The sequence below is a fragment of the Atractosteus spatula genome, chromosome 11, assembly GCF_055471065.1.
Source record: "Atractosteus spatula isolate fAtrSpa1 chromosome 11, fAtrSpa1.hap1, whole genome shotgun sequence".
Classification (NCBI taxonomy): domain Eukaryota; kingdom Metazoa; phylum Chordata; class Actinopteri; order Semionotiformes; family Lepisosteidae; genus Atractosteus; species Atractosteus spatula.
In genome coordinates, this window is record NC_142716.1 from 39,856,674 (window position 1) to 39,872,018 (window position 15,345).

Sequence of the window (15,345 nt, forward strand, 5' to 3'; positions counted from 1 at the left end):
AAGTAAGATTACACAATTAACCAGATAACTTTAACATAAGTTGACAAAAGTCTGGATTTTGGGTTTCACAAAGCAAAATTGAATTGTATGTGGTAAAGTAGCTATAACAACATATCCTTTATTCTCAACCTGATCCAGGCAGTTTAAGTTAAACTTAGCCTGACTTTGTGGTAAAGAGTTCAACTCACAGACCCGTCAGATCCCTGCAGAAAATGACATTACTTTTATTGAGGTATCTGCTGAGCGAATAAATGTTTAGAGATCACCATAACCCACTGATAATTTTTGTTTGAAAGATACTGTTTCAGCCGACAGGATATACAGTACTATACATTCATGATCTCTTAAGCCTTCATAAGACTGAGATTGGTGTGATTAGTGCAGTTTTTACTGCATTGGTGATGTAACTCAGAGTGCTTCAGTAAAGAGACTGTATTGTGCAATATAGAAAGTAGTGATTGCACTAAAACAGTTTTTGCATGCTTTTACAACCTTTGACAGCCAAACATTAGTGAATACCACCAAACAGGAATTTTGTGTAATAGGTAATATTCACATCTACAGTATAATTCTATCCACTCTCCTGTAATTGTAGCCTCTGTTCCCTGTAGCTATGAACCATTATCTAAACATTTCTTGCAGCATTTCCTAATTTAATAGGTGCTCTGGACATACTCATTAAAACCCCCAAAGACAGGAACATTGATTATACAAAACAAAATAAAGTTTCCAACCATTTCCATAAAAATAAGTTTTTAAACATATGAGGCTACAATGGGTTTTACCTAGTGGTGTTCACAATGTATACTGTAGCTTCCATCATCACATTTTTTTCCTAATTTATCAAATGATCTATGATACATGATGTCACATCAGCAACATGTACATGACTCATGTACATGTCTGAGGGTATTTCCAGACAAGGCATGTGACATCGTTGTCACATGTGCTATGCTGTTTAACATTGCCATCCTTAAGAAGGAGAGAGCCCCCCCGCCTGCACACTGTAATGACATCCCTCCCAATCATCTGGATCAACAGGGTGGCAGAACTGAGAGATACAACATATAGTAGCTGAACATCATTCTAGTGAAACAGTTACCATTTCTTAGGATATATACCGTACTGCACACACAGCATCAACATGGGCAATGCTAACAGGTTCCAGCAGATGGCAATGCAGTCCTTGTGTTTCTATTAGTACACAGTACACTAGTGTAGTGGCACCTTATTTTTATTCTGCACATGCACTCCTCCAGAATGTAAATCTTTTATGTTCAGCACCATAATGTATGTTTTAAATAACATGTCAGAATACACATGATTTGCAAGTGTAATGTGGAACTGGACAGAACTACCTGATGTCACATTTTGTTAAAACCCATAAACATCTGTCTTCCATCACACAGTTCAAGAAATATTGGCATGTTTTGGGGATCTGAGACAGAATATATGGAATTTATATGCGTAGATATGTAAATTGGGTTTAGAGTAATGGAAATATGTCGCTTAGCAACAGATGTCGAGAAAGATGTTAAGCTATCCAAAATTCATTTGAATCTTATTTTCCCAGATATCTCTTGCACTTTTAAATAATGAATTTGACTAAGAAACAAATCTGCTCTGGAGAAAAGAGGTTCATGCACACTGCTTGGCCTTTTTCATGGAAAGTAAGCCTTCATCCACAAAGATACACAGTTGGAAATTAGACTTTTTTGTCAAAAAATATGATAAAAATATACTAAATAACTAAAAGCTTCATTGTTGTCTGAACAATATCCTAAACTAATCCTCTACTTCAAAATGCATATTGACTATTAAAATGGAAAATTAAACAACATTTGACAGCAATACTTTTTCATCTAATTGAAAAGTATTGTATATTTAGATATGCTCAACTTTTTCAAAACATGATTAATTTTCAAACTGAAAGCTGGAAGATTCCCCTTCAATATACTGTAAATAATTGGACTGAGAACTAATCAATGTGCAAAAAACAGTTTATTATTAGGAACTCAAACCACAAACTGGAATAGCATAATTAGCCTAGTTACTGCCTACTTACTGTATGTGAAATATGTGCTCATTTATAGGTATTTTTATTTAGTGGACATTTCTATAGCGTTTTAAGGCTTCAATTACCACAGGCAAACGTTATTTCCTCTAGGGTACCTCTGGTGACTAAAAGAGTAGCATTTATAATTCCCCTGTTGGCTCACATTATGTGTGACAAAGGAAGAAAAAAGACTGGGCTGCTCTAATGGTGGGTACAGGGATAGTGCAGATCATTCCCATTCCGTTGCATATTTGCCAATGATGAGTGAATATTTGAAGCACAAGACCAAAGGCTTATTTACATGTAGATATACTAATTAATATAAATTGTCCTTGGATAGTAAGAGGAAACTGGAGTACCTGGCAAAAATGCAGGTGGTTACAGGGAGAAAATGGACACTCCATATAGGAGGCAGCACAGACTATTAAGGAACCCATGACCCAGGAGCTGTGAGACAGTCACAAGCCATAATTTAAACTGGACTGGAGAAAGTTTTCTTTATATTATTTAATTCAAACAAAGGATAATTATGAAGCATAATCACAATAAAAAAAAACTATTTGCAATAATCATACAGAGTAGTACTGTATGTACTGTAACAAAAACACAATCGATACATGTAGTCAAAAGTGTATTAACTGCTGAAATATTTGCAAATTTCCTCAATCTTCTTTCTGGACTCCACAATCTCCTAAAACATTCACCACTTTGATTTGGTTCATTAAAACTGAATGCTGTCTGGCATAATTTCAAATTATTCATACGAAACACTGGCTCTCAACTCCCTCTTAATCCCTTATTCAAATCACCGGTGTTTCCTTTTGGTCTTAAAAAAAACAGTCTTGGAGGATTCAGTAAGTCAACATCTCCATCATTCCCTGCTGTGCAAAACTGTCTGGAAAGTTTTATCCTTAAGACAGATGCCACCAACATCTGCCCCTGCAACAATTTATTTTTAGCTTATCACTTCCTGCTTTAACGATACTTTTCACAACATATAGTCTTCAGACTGGATGAGATAAACTGTCTGGAACTCCCCAAATACAGTCTCCCATTTTTATAGTGTTTGTGTTTGTGTTTCCAGTTTTCCTGAGTTAAGAAATGGCTGATCTCAATCACACAAGCCTTTCTTTTATGCTGTTCTCCACTACTGCCAACAGATTATCCACTAGGGAATATATTAGTAGCCCACACCCACTGAATCTAATACTCCAGCATCAAAATAGCATATTACATACAGTATGTTCTCAAGGTGTATTTTGTTACGAAATATCGTCTGGATACAATGCTGCTGACACACCTACTGTTTTTACTGATGCATAGCCAGCTTGGTTTGCCTAACTCTTTCACAAGTCAATGTACCAACATTATTGTTTTTCCCGTTTAAAACTTTTCCGTAGCATTCTTTCAGATCTATCTGGCATGCCTTACAATGAACTTCAAGAGTATTAAAATAATGTGGACTCACAGCCTGAAGTCCTGAAATTTAGAATACTATTGCTGTGTTACAAACAGGACTGTTTTTTGTCCAGATCTGAGGCATTGTCTCAGATCTTCTTAATGATAAACAGTCTCTGTTCTTATTTTCTAAATATTTCAGAACATTATGACAAAAAAATCTTCGTTCACTTACTTTTTACCATGTACAAAAATATCTTGTACAGAAATATCTGATCCAAGTAATGGTACTTTTACAGTTTTGTATACTGTAAGATAGTTTGTTCTTATGGTAATATTTAATATTTAATGTTTTTTGTGTTCTTCATTACAACACAAGGCCCCATTATAAGTTAGTAAGACCATATACTGTAAATACTGTTGCCAAACTATTGCGCAATGTGTTAGAGCTAAGTATTAAGTGTCCCTTTATATTACAGCTTCAAATCTCACTTCAGCTGGTGTGAAGTTTTAAAAATTATTAAATCTTTCATGTTTAGCATCAGTCCAAAAGAAATAACTCAAGTTAGAAGTGGTAGAAAATCAATTTATTACCCATCCATTTAATAGTAGTGTTCTTTCTAATAAAATTAAAATACTGTATTGTAATCAGTAAAAAGATGTAAAATCAGAATAAAACAATACTCCTACAAAAATACTCAAAACTGGGATCAACCCTTGAGGGTGCAGTATTAATCAAGGCAACAACACTAATTAGATCATTAATATACCTTTATGCTGTCAAGTTTCAATATACAGTACCTGTAGAAATTTCAAAGGGACTGAACTTAAAAAACCTGTCCTTTATAACTCACCCACCCCATCTGTAAAGGACTAACGTGCTGTTAGAAACATTACCTGATTTTACCTTTAGATCAGCTCTTATTTCAATGATCTCTGTTTGTAACTTGATATTTTTTTATTTAGGGGAAATGTTTTGGTATGATGTTTTCTGAAAATGTTGTAAAAGACGACCCAAGGTGTTCTTACTGATCAAAAAGTCAGCGTTCTTCCTAATTTGAAATGATAAATGGCCACAATTCTGTTTATTGGTCCACAGGTACTGTATCTGTTTCATATATAAAGGGGCTACAATACAGTATGTCAAGTAATAGAATATGCTACTCTGTTCTATTGAACTGTTTTCTATTTGTCATAATCATACTGGCATTTGTATGGAAGAAGTGTCTATTTAAAAATAAATTGACAGTAGTTACACATTTCTGAAACTAGTGGTAGTTTACAGTCATTTCCTCCTATATAAAGGGGAGGAAAGAGTGGTACTGTAAATGTCTCTGATGTAAAGGTGAGGCATCATGGGTAGTGCTACTGCATGTGATGTGCTTCTCCTGAAGTCGTACCTGCTTGTGTGGATTTCCTTCTGGCTTTCTTGATATCTTCTTCAGTTTTGTTGCTCAGTTTTATTTCCAGCTGTTGTGTTTTCATCTCTAGGTCTTTCTGCCTCTCAGCCAGAGCTTTGCGTGCCTTTCAGAAAAACAACAATGCAACAGTTGTGTAATTCATATAATGCCTGAATGCCCTATTGTCCAAATCAAGCACCATGATCCGTATTCACAACTATCCACTTTTCACATATTGTTGGCAAGTTTAGCTGTGCCCATAATCTGTTTGTCTTTTTTTGTATTCCAAGTAGACAGAATAGTATTTTGTGAGTGCTCAAACATTTTGAAACCAAAGGGAATACAGTTATTGTACTTTTCTAAGTTAAAACTGCTGGCCCATTCTCTGTAAAATGGACTGGAGATGTCTCTCTCAGAAAGAAACATGTTAACAGTTTTAGGACACTATAAAAGGCCAGTTAATGTTTTTCAGAGTGCTCTTTTGATTTCAAATTATTGGTGGCAACCTTATTACAGAAGTTTTCAGTTTTTTCACAATCATGATGAGAATTATTATATAGTACACATTTATGTTAGACATTTTTGTAAAAAATGTCAAGTATGTTGATATGTACAGTATCTTTAATGTGTAGCACCTGTTCAATTGGCAAGAAAATATGAATATTAAGGCAACACTCTACTGGTAAGAAAATATTTTAAAAATCCCAGGAATGTAGTAGTGTATTGTTGGAGTTCTAGAAACACCAAAAGGAATAGGATCATTTTTAGATTCCTGGCTTATTGAACTTGATGCAGCTTACTATCAAGTTCATGTTGAGTACATGGGAAATATTTGTAAGACAAAGTAAATTTCTTCCATTCATGGTTGTTACGTCCCAGTGTGTGGTCTATGTGTGTTTGTTGTTATGTTCCACACTGCTGACTTTGATTGTTCTCCCTCCCCCACTGGCCCACCATTACATCACTGTTTCCGTATGACATCATCATCAATCAGCTCTCAGCCAATCAGACTGCATCTTATTCAGTATAAAACATGGGGGCTTTCAGAAGGAAGAGGCCTTTCGTTTGACTTTGGTCCTGCTCAGCTTTGGTTATCGCTTCGCTTCGCTTCGCTTCGCTTTTGATTTTGCTTTGGCTTTGTTGGTTTGTTGGTTTCTGTTCGTCTCTTTGTAAATTCGTTTGTTTGTGTTTATCCTTTTTTCGCCATTACCTTGCCCTAACATGTTATACAGTATGTTCAACCTTTGTGTTCTTTTGTACCCTGTTCCTGTTGATTACTCTTGTTTTCCCTTATTTGTATTCCTAGTTCACTTGTGTTTTTGTGTGAACTTTTGTGTATAAGGTTAGTTTAGGTTGTTGGGTACATTCTACACACTTAGTTGATTTTGTATTAGTCACACTAGTTTAGTACGGGTGAGTGCCGTTTGTCTTGTTGATTGGTTTTGGGTAGTCAGTGGAGGTTAGCTAGGGTGTTGAAGACACCGAAGACCGTGTGTTTCGGGTTTTCTTTTGTAGTCAGATTAGCTTTCCCTCACTTTCCTAGCCAGCTCCATTTTGTTTGTTATTTTCTTTTCTTTGGCACCACTCTAGTTCCCTTACCTGTGTGTTATTGTGTCCTATTTCATACCAGTCACTTATTCAACTTAAAATCATCACTTTTGCACCCTCCCTTGTTATCACGCTTACTAGTCTCTCACCAGAACCCACCTGCTTCCAAAAATTATCCTAAGTGTTACACCCCTTAACCCCTAGACACTTGGGGTCGTAACAATGGTATCACTTCACAACATATTTGTGAGTTCTCATGAGACAAGATAATGATTTCAACCTGCAGCAACATTCAAGTGTAACTGTAACAACCTCACAGTGCATCAGTGAGACCATGAAATAGCACATTTTTGCCTATTATAAACATATATAACAAATATATTATATATAACATATATAACAAATATAACATATAATATATTTGGCAATTCCAACTGATAGTCTTTTGAATTTTAAGCATATTTCTTAAGAAACCCAGGCAACTTCCCATTTATTTCAGCCCTTTGCGAGGCAAGTTATTTGAACAGCTCACCAATCATAACACAGTTTTAAGATTGTGATATGCAGTGAATGATTTTTTGTTCATTTTATCAAAGTACAGCACAATTATTTTTATGTTAAACTAAATCAAGACAAAACAGCTGCTTGCTACAGTTACTATTACTTCATAAGTCTGATTTCCTTCCCATTTACAGATGACTTTATACTGTAGATACAGTACCATGCTTTATGTGTTCATATCTGCAAATACTGTAAATGGGGAAAAACAACATACGTCATCACAATGAGTTATGGTTTGGAAATGTTGTCTTACTTTTAAATATATATATATTTTTCACAGTAACCATACTGCTACTGTACAGAGATGGGTCATATTTATTATATAACAATTTGAATTTCAGACAACTTGAACGTCACATTCATACTGTACGTACCCAAGTATTCCATTAAACGAAATTTAACAAAAAAACAAACCCATGATAATGTTCTACTCTTGGGAAGTGCAATGGAAGTCTCCAGAACTATTTAGAGGACTTTCAAGGTTTCCTGTTTTCCTTGTGTATAAAAGGAGACACTACATGGAAAACATTTTTAGGTCAGAGAGCACCTTGAAGACTGCAGGTAGAAGGTCACTGACCTCAACAAGTTGGGGAATGCATATAAAAGTATGCACAAAAAGCTGAATCTACTACTTTTGTATTATGACAACTTTGCCCTGAAGAGAATGCAAGTGTATCTTGCCTTCATAGATAGTGAGACAAGTATCAAAACTATCATTTGACATTGTCTGCTTGAATGTTTTCCCCTGCCAAGAAGTTTAAGCTTGGCTGAAAAATGGACATTGCAGCATGACAAAGATCCAAAGAATACACCCAAATTAACAAAGAACTGCTTAACTGCATATAAAACAAATGTTCTCAATTTGCTAAATCTCCAGAGCTCAATCTCATCAAACGTTTGTGGTGTGACCTCTAGAAAGGCAGTACATGAATAGAACCGAAAGGGTCTGATGGATCTAGAGCAATTCTTCCTGGAGAATTCCCCCTCAGGAGTGCCACAATCTTATAGCACACTACAGGAAACCATATAATCAATGCTAGGGGAAGATTTACAAAATACCAGCTACTGTAAGTGTGAATGAATTTTCCAGACTTCAATTAACTATTCATAACAAATATGACTGCTCTTTCCAAGGAAATTAAGATCACTGAATAACATTTTTAGAATTTTTGAAGCAAAACTCAGGAGAGCATTGTATGTACTAATGAATAAGGCATAATATGGCTGTGTAGATATTGCAAAGTAGCTCATCATAGCAGTGTTGTGCCAATAAAGAAGAATACCTTCACAGTGGAGGAAAGAAAAACCTGTCGTGCTTTCATTGAGGCTTTTTGAAACTACATACCTTTTCTACTGCGGCATATCGGTTGGCGAGTTGTTTTCGAAGGTCAGAAATATGATGATCAAATTTCTTCATGTCCTTTTTAAAGTTATCTCGGAAAGTAAGTAGGGGTTTCTCCACTTCGCTTTGGAGCTACAAAACATAAATAGAATTTATCAGATCTTGTAAACTGTGAACGTTTGCTTTACTGTTAATGATTGTCAGGTTACTTCAGCTCTTATGAATGAAAAGGACAGCTTTAGATAAACTTCTGTAATATCACTGTTAGGCAAAGACCAAATCTCTAGTGTCTTTCAGTGTACATAATGTTCTATTTAAGCGGCAAAAGGTAAAAGGGATAAGCCACATTTTAATAATGTCATAATTTTCTGGAAAATCATTTTCCAGAAGTATTATTTTCCTGATTATTATTAACACCCTAAACATAGGTGGTTGTGCAGTACAAATGTTGAAAGAAATGCAAAGATTTAGGAGATGTTTTTAAGAGCCAAGTTAATTTACTGTTCATTATGGTGATTGTGGATATAAGAAGCCGTTTACACTGCTCTCTGGTCTGGTCCTGTGAGACTGTCAGTGTGCTTTACCCTTAGTATATATTTCTAGCGACAGACTTTCTGGCTCAGCAGAGGCATTACAAGCTGCAAAGTAAAAAAAGTAATTCTATCAATAACTATACTTTTGTGTATGTGGCTGGCTAGTGTTTCCTAACTAGCTGTTCAAGGATTTAGCACCTTTTTTTGTTTCCTCTATGTAAACAAAGGAATTGAAGAGTTCATTTCCTGTTAAATATTTGGCCTCATCTCAGGCTTCTGAAAAACACAGTGTTTATGTATTGGAGGAACTAGTAAAATAATCAGCTTGGAATTTGTTGGTAATCTCTGTTTTAAATATTGTTGGCAAGGAAAGAGTGAAGAAATTAAATCTAGAGTTGATCTAACATGTGCTTAAAAGTGGATTGCCCTCCTGCATATCTTAAATATTAGCTGCACTATTTAGAAACCTCAGAAGAAGATACTTTGCACATGATCCAGGTGAAACTGGACATTTGGGCTAGAAAAATAGTTCCCATAGTAGACATTGTCCTTTTTGCTGTATATAATTACAGTGCAGTACTGGAGTATATTGCTTACTCTTTTGTTAAGAAGTTAAAATGTATGTAATATATAAGTACTTGAAGAGAATTTGAATAGTTTTCTTTTAGTGAGCATATAAATACTAACAATCAGGATGTTTACATGTAGAATCATTATTTTTATTTGGGTGACATTATGTCTTTGGGAGAAAACAGAAGCAGCCAGAAAAATTTAAGTGAACAATATATGACCTGGTCCTGTAAAAGCTACAGTGCTACAGTACCTACTGTGCTGCCTCCTGTCCATACTAATATGCAAGCAGTCTCTTGTAATCCTAGTTATTACTCTTGTTTTTGGTGTCATATTGGTTATTTTACATATAAAAACAAGCACAATTAGAAATGTCAAGAGACTTATTTGCCCCACCTTTATTTCCTATATATGTACTGAACACTTCCTTCATTTTCCATGTGATAAATTATAGCAATACAAAAAAAACATTCATTGCTGGTTTTGAAGTAGAGTATTTACCCCATTTTTTATGTTTTTGATTACCTTAGATGAAAACTTTAAATGAACCTCAGCCTCATCTGCTAGGCTCTTCTTCAATTGAGCCCATGCTTCTCCCAGGGTGCTTAAGAAATACAAAATGGTTACACAGTGAATACAAATATATTGTAATTACAGTGTCCAGTGTCCAGAAAAGTGCTATATACTGTAAGTGTAAGCAATTATTATCATTACCTTCTTTTCTTTCAACAAAAAAATGAAGAAATCTGACAATGCCATTAATGTCAGAATTGAGAAGCTGGAAGTTAAAAGAACATAATAATAATTTGACCGAGTAGAGAGACTTGACTGCTATTTCTTTTAATTCACATTATAAGAGTTTAAACCCTGCACATGGAATGTTATGCATGGTCGTCTTAAGGAAGTATCTATGTAAAATTAGTGTCATCTCAACAAATAAGCTGTATTCAGTTTATACTTGAATAAACTACAAGTAAAATTGTTGTGACATTCCCTTTTAAAAGAACAATTTACTGGGTTTTGTTTTTCTAAATTGACAGATTTAGAAAAACAAAATTAAGAATTCTGAGCTCTGGAAAGTAGAGAGAGGGTAAAGCTATATAAAGTCATGATGAACAATGAGTCATAAAAACAAGATGGCCCATTTGTGATTTAAATCTCACAGTTTTCTTAGCATACTTTTAACTTTTTATGATTTCATTTAAAAAATGTATTGCACAAGAGCAAATGTCTGGGCAAATTGTGACATTTGTCTTACATTGGAATATCCCTTAAACACATCTGTGCAGGTATTTGTGGAATGTTTATTTAAACTCAATGATTTGACTAATTTAATCTGAAAGCCTGCCTGGCATTATAAAGAAAAGTTTTTGGGGGGGCTCACAGTGGTTAAACTAAAAGACAGAGCTCCGAATAAAAGGGTAGTTTTTCAGACATCAAACACATTCTTCTGTTGTCTCATTCATCCCAGCACCTGGACTTGATGCAGAACATTCAGTATATATCAACATATTGATTTTATGACTGAGCTTCATCATGTTTTCAAAATGTCTTCCTTTCTGTGATTAATCCCTCATACCTCATATTTTGTTAAATTCTGTCTTGCAAAGATTTTTCTGTTCAATTAAATATATTAATCTTTCAGATTGAGATACTTCATATTTTAAAATCTAAATTGAACTACAAAGCATTTGAAATAAAAGCAATTAATAACTTCATCAGATAAGTGATGCACAGTGTAAAATTAATTTTCTTCTTTAAATTTTGTTTTCAGGAACCATAAAACTCAAGCATGTGCCCAAAAAGCTTCATCTATGACTGGACTTTGATGTCCAAATCTCAAACTGTATTCATCACTTTTTTATTTTTACATTGTCTCTTTTTAGTTATTTGAATTTATTATATAAAATACTCAAAATTTATATTACAATAATATTAACTACAATTTTGGGTTCTTAAAATTATAACATTCATATCTCTATCTGATTATTGTACATAAAATATTAAAAAAAACACCAAATGCATCCCAAGTATATTACAGTATGTGTTTTTTTTCCTCTCGACTAGCACTTAACAAAGCTTAACAAAGTTGCATTTCTCACCCATCACATTACAATTAAGGAACTCACATTGTACAATAACACTGTGAACCCTGGGAATCATGGAAATGCTTATTTTGTTTTTAATAAATCTGTGTTCTCATCAGCCTAAGCTCTAGAACAATTTGAGCCAACTGCTAGAGTGTGCAATTGGTACTGTATCCATGGAGATGAGGTTTAAATGACCTATCCTGATACATTCCTGCATCTTGGCAGTCTAAATGTCACTAGAGACCATGTTTTTTTACTCCTCTTATTACAATACAGTGGTATGTGGTTGATAATATAATTTCTTTGTGCAAATTATCACGTGTATTTTCAGGTATTTAGATGTGCAGCATCCTCAAATCGGTTTCTCAGTCTAGATTCCTTAAAGGCATTTCTTAAAAATGGCACAGGTAGGTATTTTGTTTTAAAAAGAGGTTTTAAAAAAAAGGTTTGAGTTCTCCCATATTAACAATTTATTGCATGTGTTGTTTGTGATATTTGATTGTTACCTCTGCTTTGATATAGTGCCCTCATTGCAGACTTGGAAATGATAACTTCTAGTTTTTGTACCTTCTCAGCTGTTGATTAGGTCAGTGAACCCACTGTTTTCTTAAATCGGATTTAAAGGGCTTTCAGTACAAGGGTTATCATATTCTCCTCTCTTGTTCATTGATCCCTCCATTTTTTTAAATACACAATGTTGGCTTTTCTGTGCTACAAAATATTAAATCCCTACTGCAGTGTTTCCAGGTCAGGGATGTACTGTAGACATCATATTAAACCAAAGCACTGGTACTGTAGGTGTAACTGTTATTCAGGAAAAGGTCAAAGTTGATCCCAGAGAGCAAACTGTCTCTCAATTCAGTTGCTCTGAATCTTCCCTGAACTCAATGTGATGGATAATGTACATTTATTGTAAAAACATGGAAGTATGAGGAAGGGCAACTTGAAAAATATTTTATCATTTTACTGCAATGTCAAACTACTCTCATACTTGCTTTTATCTTGAGGTTGGGAGCAGGTAATTATTTAAAGGGACTAAAAAAACATGCTGGACTGTAGCCTTCCTGGAAAAAAAGGTAAGGCACCCTGGCACACTAGACAAACAATTTCAGGTCTAGGCTTCCCAATCAGAACCTTTTCTGATTGACACCCTATTAGTTTGCAAGGGAATAAAAACATAATACATGCCATTGTGCATATTGCCTGAAGAATCTGATCAGAGGTGGGTTTTGTTTTGCAAAACATAATTAAGATATAAAATAACAGATAAAACATGTCACAAGGCACAGTAATCTAGAATTAAGGAAAAAGGAAAATATAACTTACATGGAATACCCCTCTGAGGAAAAAGTACGCTACTGTATGTACTGGCAGAAAAAAAACTCTATGCAGTACAAATAGTACCAAATGAGCTTTGATAGCAATGACTTTTATACAGAAGAATCACAAAATTCTGAACATGAGAGTAGGTACCAGCTACCAAAACAATCATCAGGGGTGGATCAACAGCATACAGTAACAAAAGGACTGACATGACTACATAATACAAGTATTGTACTCTTTTAAATGCCTCTGGAAGGGGTGGGTGGACCTTTGTGGAATCATCTGGAGGCTGCAAGAAACAATACATCTTTTCTGCTTCAGCAGAGCAAGCAAACTCTGAAACCCCCCCAAAAAACTTGCAAAGTAGAATCTCTAGGTGCAGTAATCAAACCAAAATTTCCCATAACAGATCAAATAGAACAGTGCAATGAAGACACATTTGTGTCCAGGTTTTAAGAGTTCTGACTTATGTCACTGCTATGCTTTTTTATATAAAAGTAGCTGTGGGCTTCAATGGTGTTTCATGAAGGAGGCTTCCAAGGCAATAATCAATCCAAGCATTTTTAGTGCTGGCTGAGTTGCAGACCTTAATAAGTACAGTCCACACACCGATAGAGCACACATGACTAAACCAATACACAGGATATAGTTTCCCAGGAGAGAGTGTCTCCATCTTATTTTCCCAGCTCTATAATAATGCTCACAAAAAACAGACTGAAGGGAGAAACACAAAGATCTAAGAACCACATTGCATACTGTAAGTAAAATTATTTCCCTTTTGCAAAACAGATATTTCCACTCTTTTATGTACAATAATTAAGGTTACATCAATTGAGGATTGTTAATTAGAGAACAGAATGCTTTTACAGGCATATGATAATGTGTTAAGAGAAGTACAGCAAATTTTACAATATACAGTATACCTTTTATGTCCTCAACATACTGTTTATATTTACAGTTACTGTAACTCAACTAAGACTAATGCACGATCTACAGTATGAAAGATACTCACCAGACACAAATAGCACTGAGCCATGCAGGTTGTTTGTGAAGATAAGGCAACTTTACATTGTAAATGATAAATCTGTATTTAAGTGAACATTAATACGGAACTTAGTTATATAACTTTTCAACTTTTTTTTGCATAATGGAATGGTCTTCTAAAAATCCTGTTTCCACACACTGCCAGTTCACTTTGGCATATTAATAAGGCATGTGTATCAATGCAAAGCACTTTCATGGGCATACTGTATGGCACTTTTACAGGTAACTGGTACCTTACATAAAGGCTAGGTATGAAATCATAGCCTGCATTATAAGACAATAATTGACTTTACTCCCACAGAGCTGCAGATGTTTTCATGGGCCAGATATAGACTGAGCTCATACAGTACGTCACAATTGCAATTGTAGATGGAATGAAAAATTCCCATTGATGATTATCTCCTATATTAAGAATAGTTAATTACATTTCTGATCTATTACTGTATCTAAGTCAGCTACAAAGGGTTTTTTTATAGTGTAAGCATCTTAACAATGTTAGAAGACAACCCTTTTACACAGTTATGAACTTTTTTTTGTTATTTAGCTGCTTGCAAGCCTTATACAAACAACAGTTTGCCATTCAATTTAAATTTCAAGGATACATTCTTAACCAGCATTTTAACACTTTAAGTTACAAGAAACCTACTGTAGCACTTATGTGATAATGAGTGTCCCTGAATGTGTGATCTATGTTTAGAAATCAGCTACTGTAAGTGAGAGTCATGGAAGCTGAGAATGCAAAGTGATTTAAGTATTCATTTTGCAGGTTTAGATACAGTATGTAGTTTTTAAAAACCTACCCCTCTTCTTGCGCAGCCAGTGGAATCTGAGAAAGCTTTGAAAGATTCTTTGCATATTCCTCTTCGATTTTTATTCTGTAATAAAAAGAAAACACCACTTAAACTCTGCAGCCCAATCAATGGGTTGCATAAAAATTTGACTTTGGACCCAAAAAGAAATAAAGGATTTTTCAGGTAGCTTGAACCAATTTTATTTAAGACTTCTTATATGTGGTTTCAATGCAATGAAAAGGCCACCAGCATTTGAATGATGTGTAGTTATATCCAGTGTCATGCATAAACCTTATTGTTTTGATGGGAATTAAAAAAAAACTTATCATTTAATTTTAATAACCATAATGTGCCTACTGTAAATCTTTATTTAAATATACTGTACCCATACAGGTATTGTTTGCTCAAGAGATACACAATTAACAATTATGTTTTGCTCAATAGATACACAAGAGGCACAAATAACACTGAGTCCAGTTTAACAACAAGTAATGTTAGCTATTTAGTTTATATACTTACTGTACATCTTTTCAATAATTCAGTCAAATTGTAATAACGATAAATCAAGCCAACAAATACACTATACAAAGGGATAGCAATACTTTGGTGTTAACTTGCCTAGCTGAGGAAATCACAGTGCTAACCAAAGATCATTGCAGTTAGAAACCCCCTCACGTACAAGTAATAAA

At 34.6% G+C, this 15,345-nt stretch overlaps 1 protein-coding gene across 1 annotated transcript in view; it reads right to left on the reverse strand.

The window, feature by feature from the left end:
• The window catches only part of gas7b (growth arrest-specific 7b), a 117,780-nt gene that overhangs the window by 9,919 nt on the left and 92,516 nt on the right, over window positions 1-15,345 (reverse strand). Inside the window, exons 8-11 of the mRNA XM_088928227.1 lie at window positions 14,666-14,740; window positions 9,934-10,012; window positions 8,309-8,437; window positions 4,855-4,978 (exon numbers count right to left, since the gene is read on the reverse strand). Coding sequence (XP_088784353.1) covers window positions 4,855-4,978; window positions 8,309-8,437; window positions 9,934-10,012; window positions 14,666-14,740 — 407 coding nt within the window. The remainder of the gene's footprint in view (window positions 1-4,854; window positions 4,979-8,308; window positions 8,438-9,933; window positions 10,013-14,665; window positions 14,741-15,345) is intronic.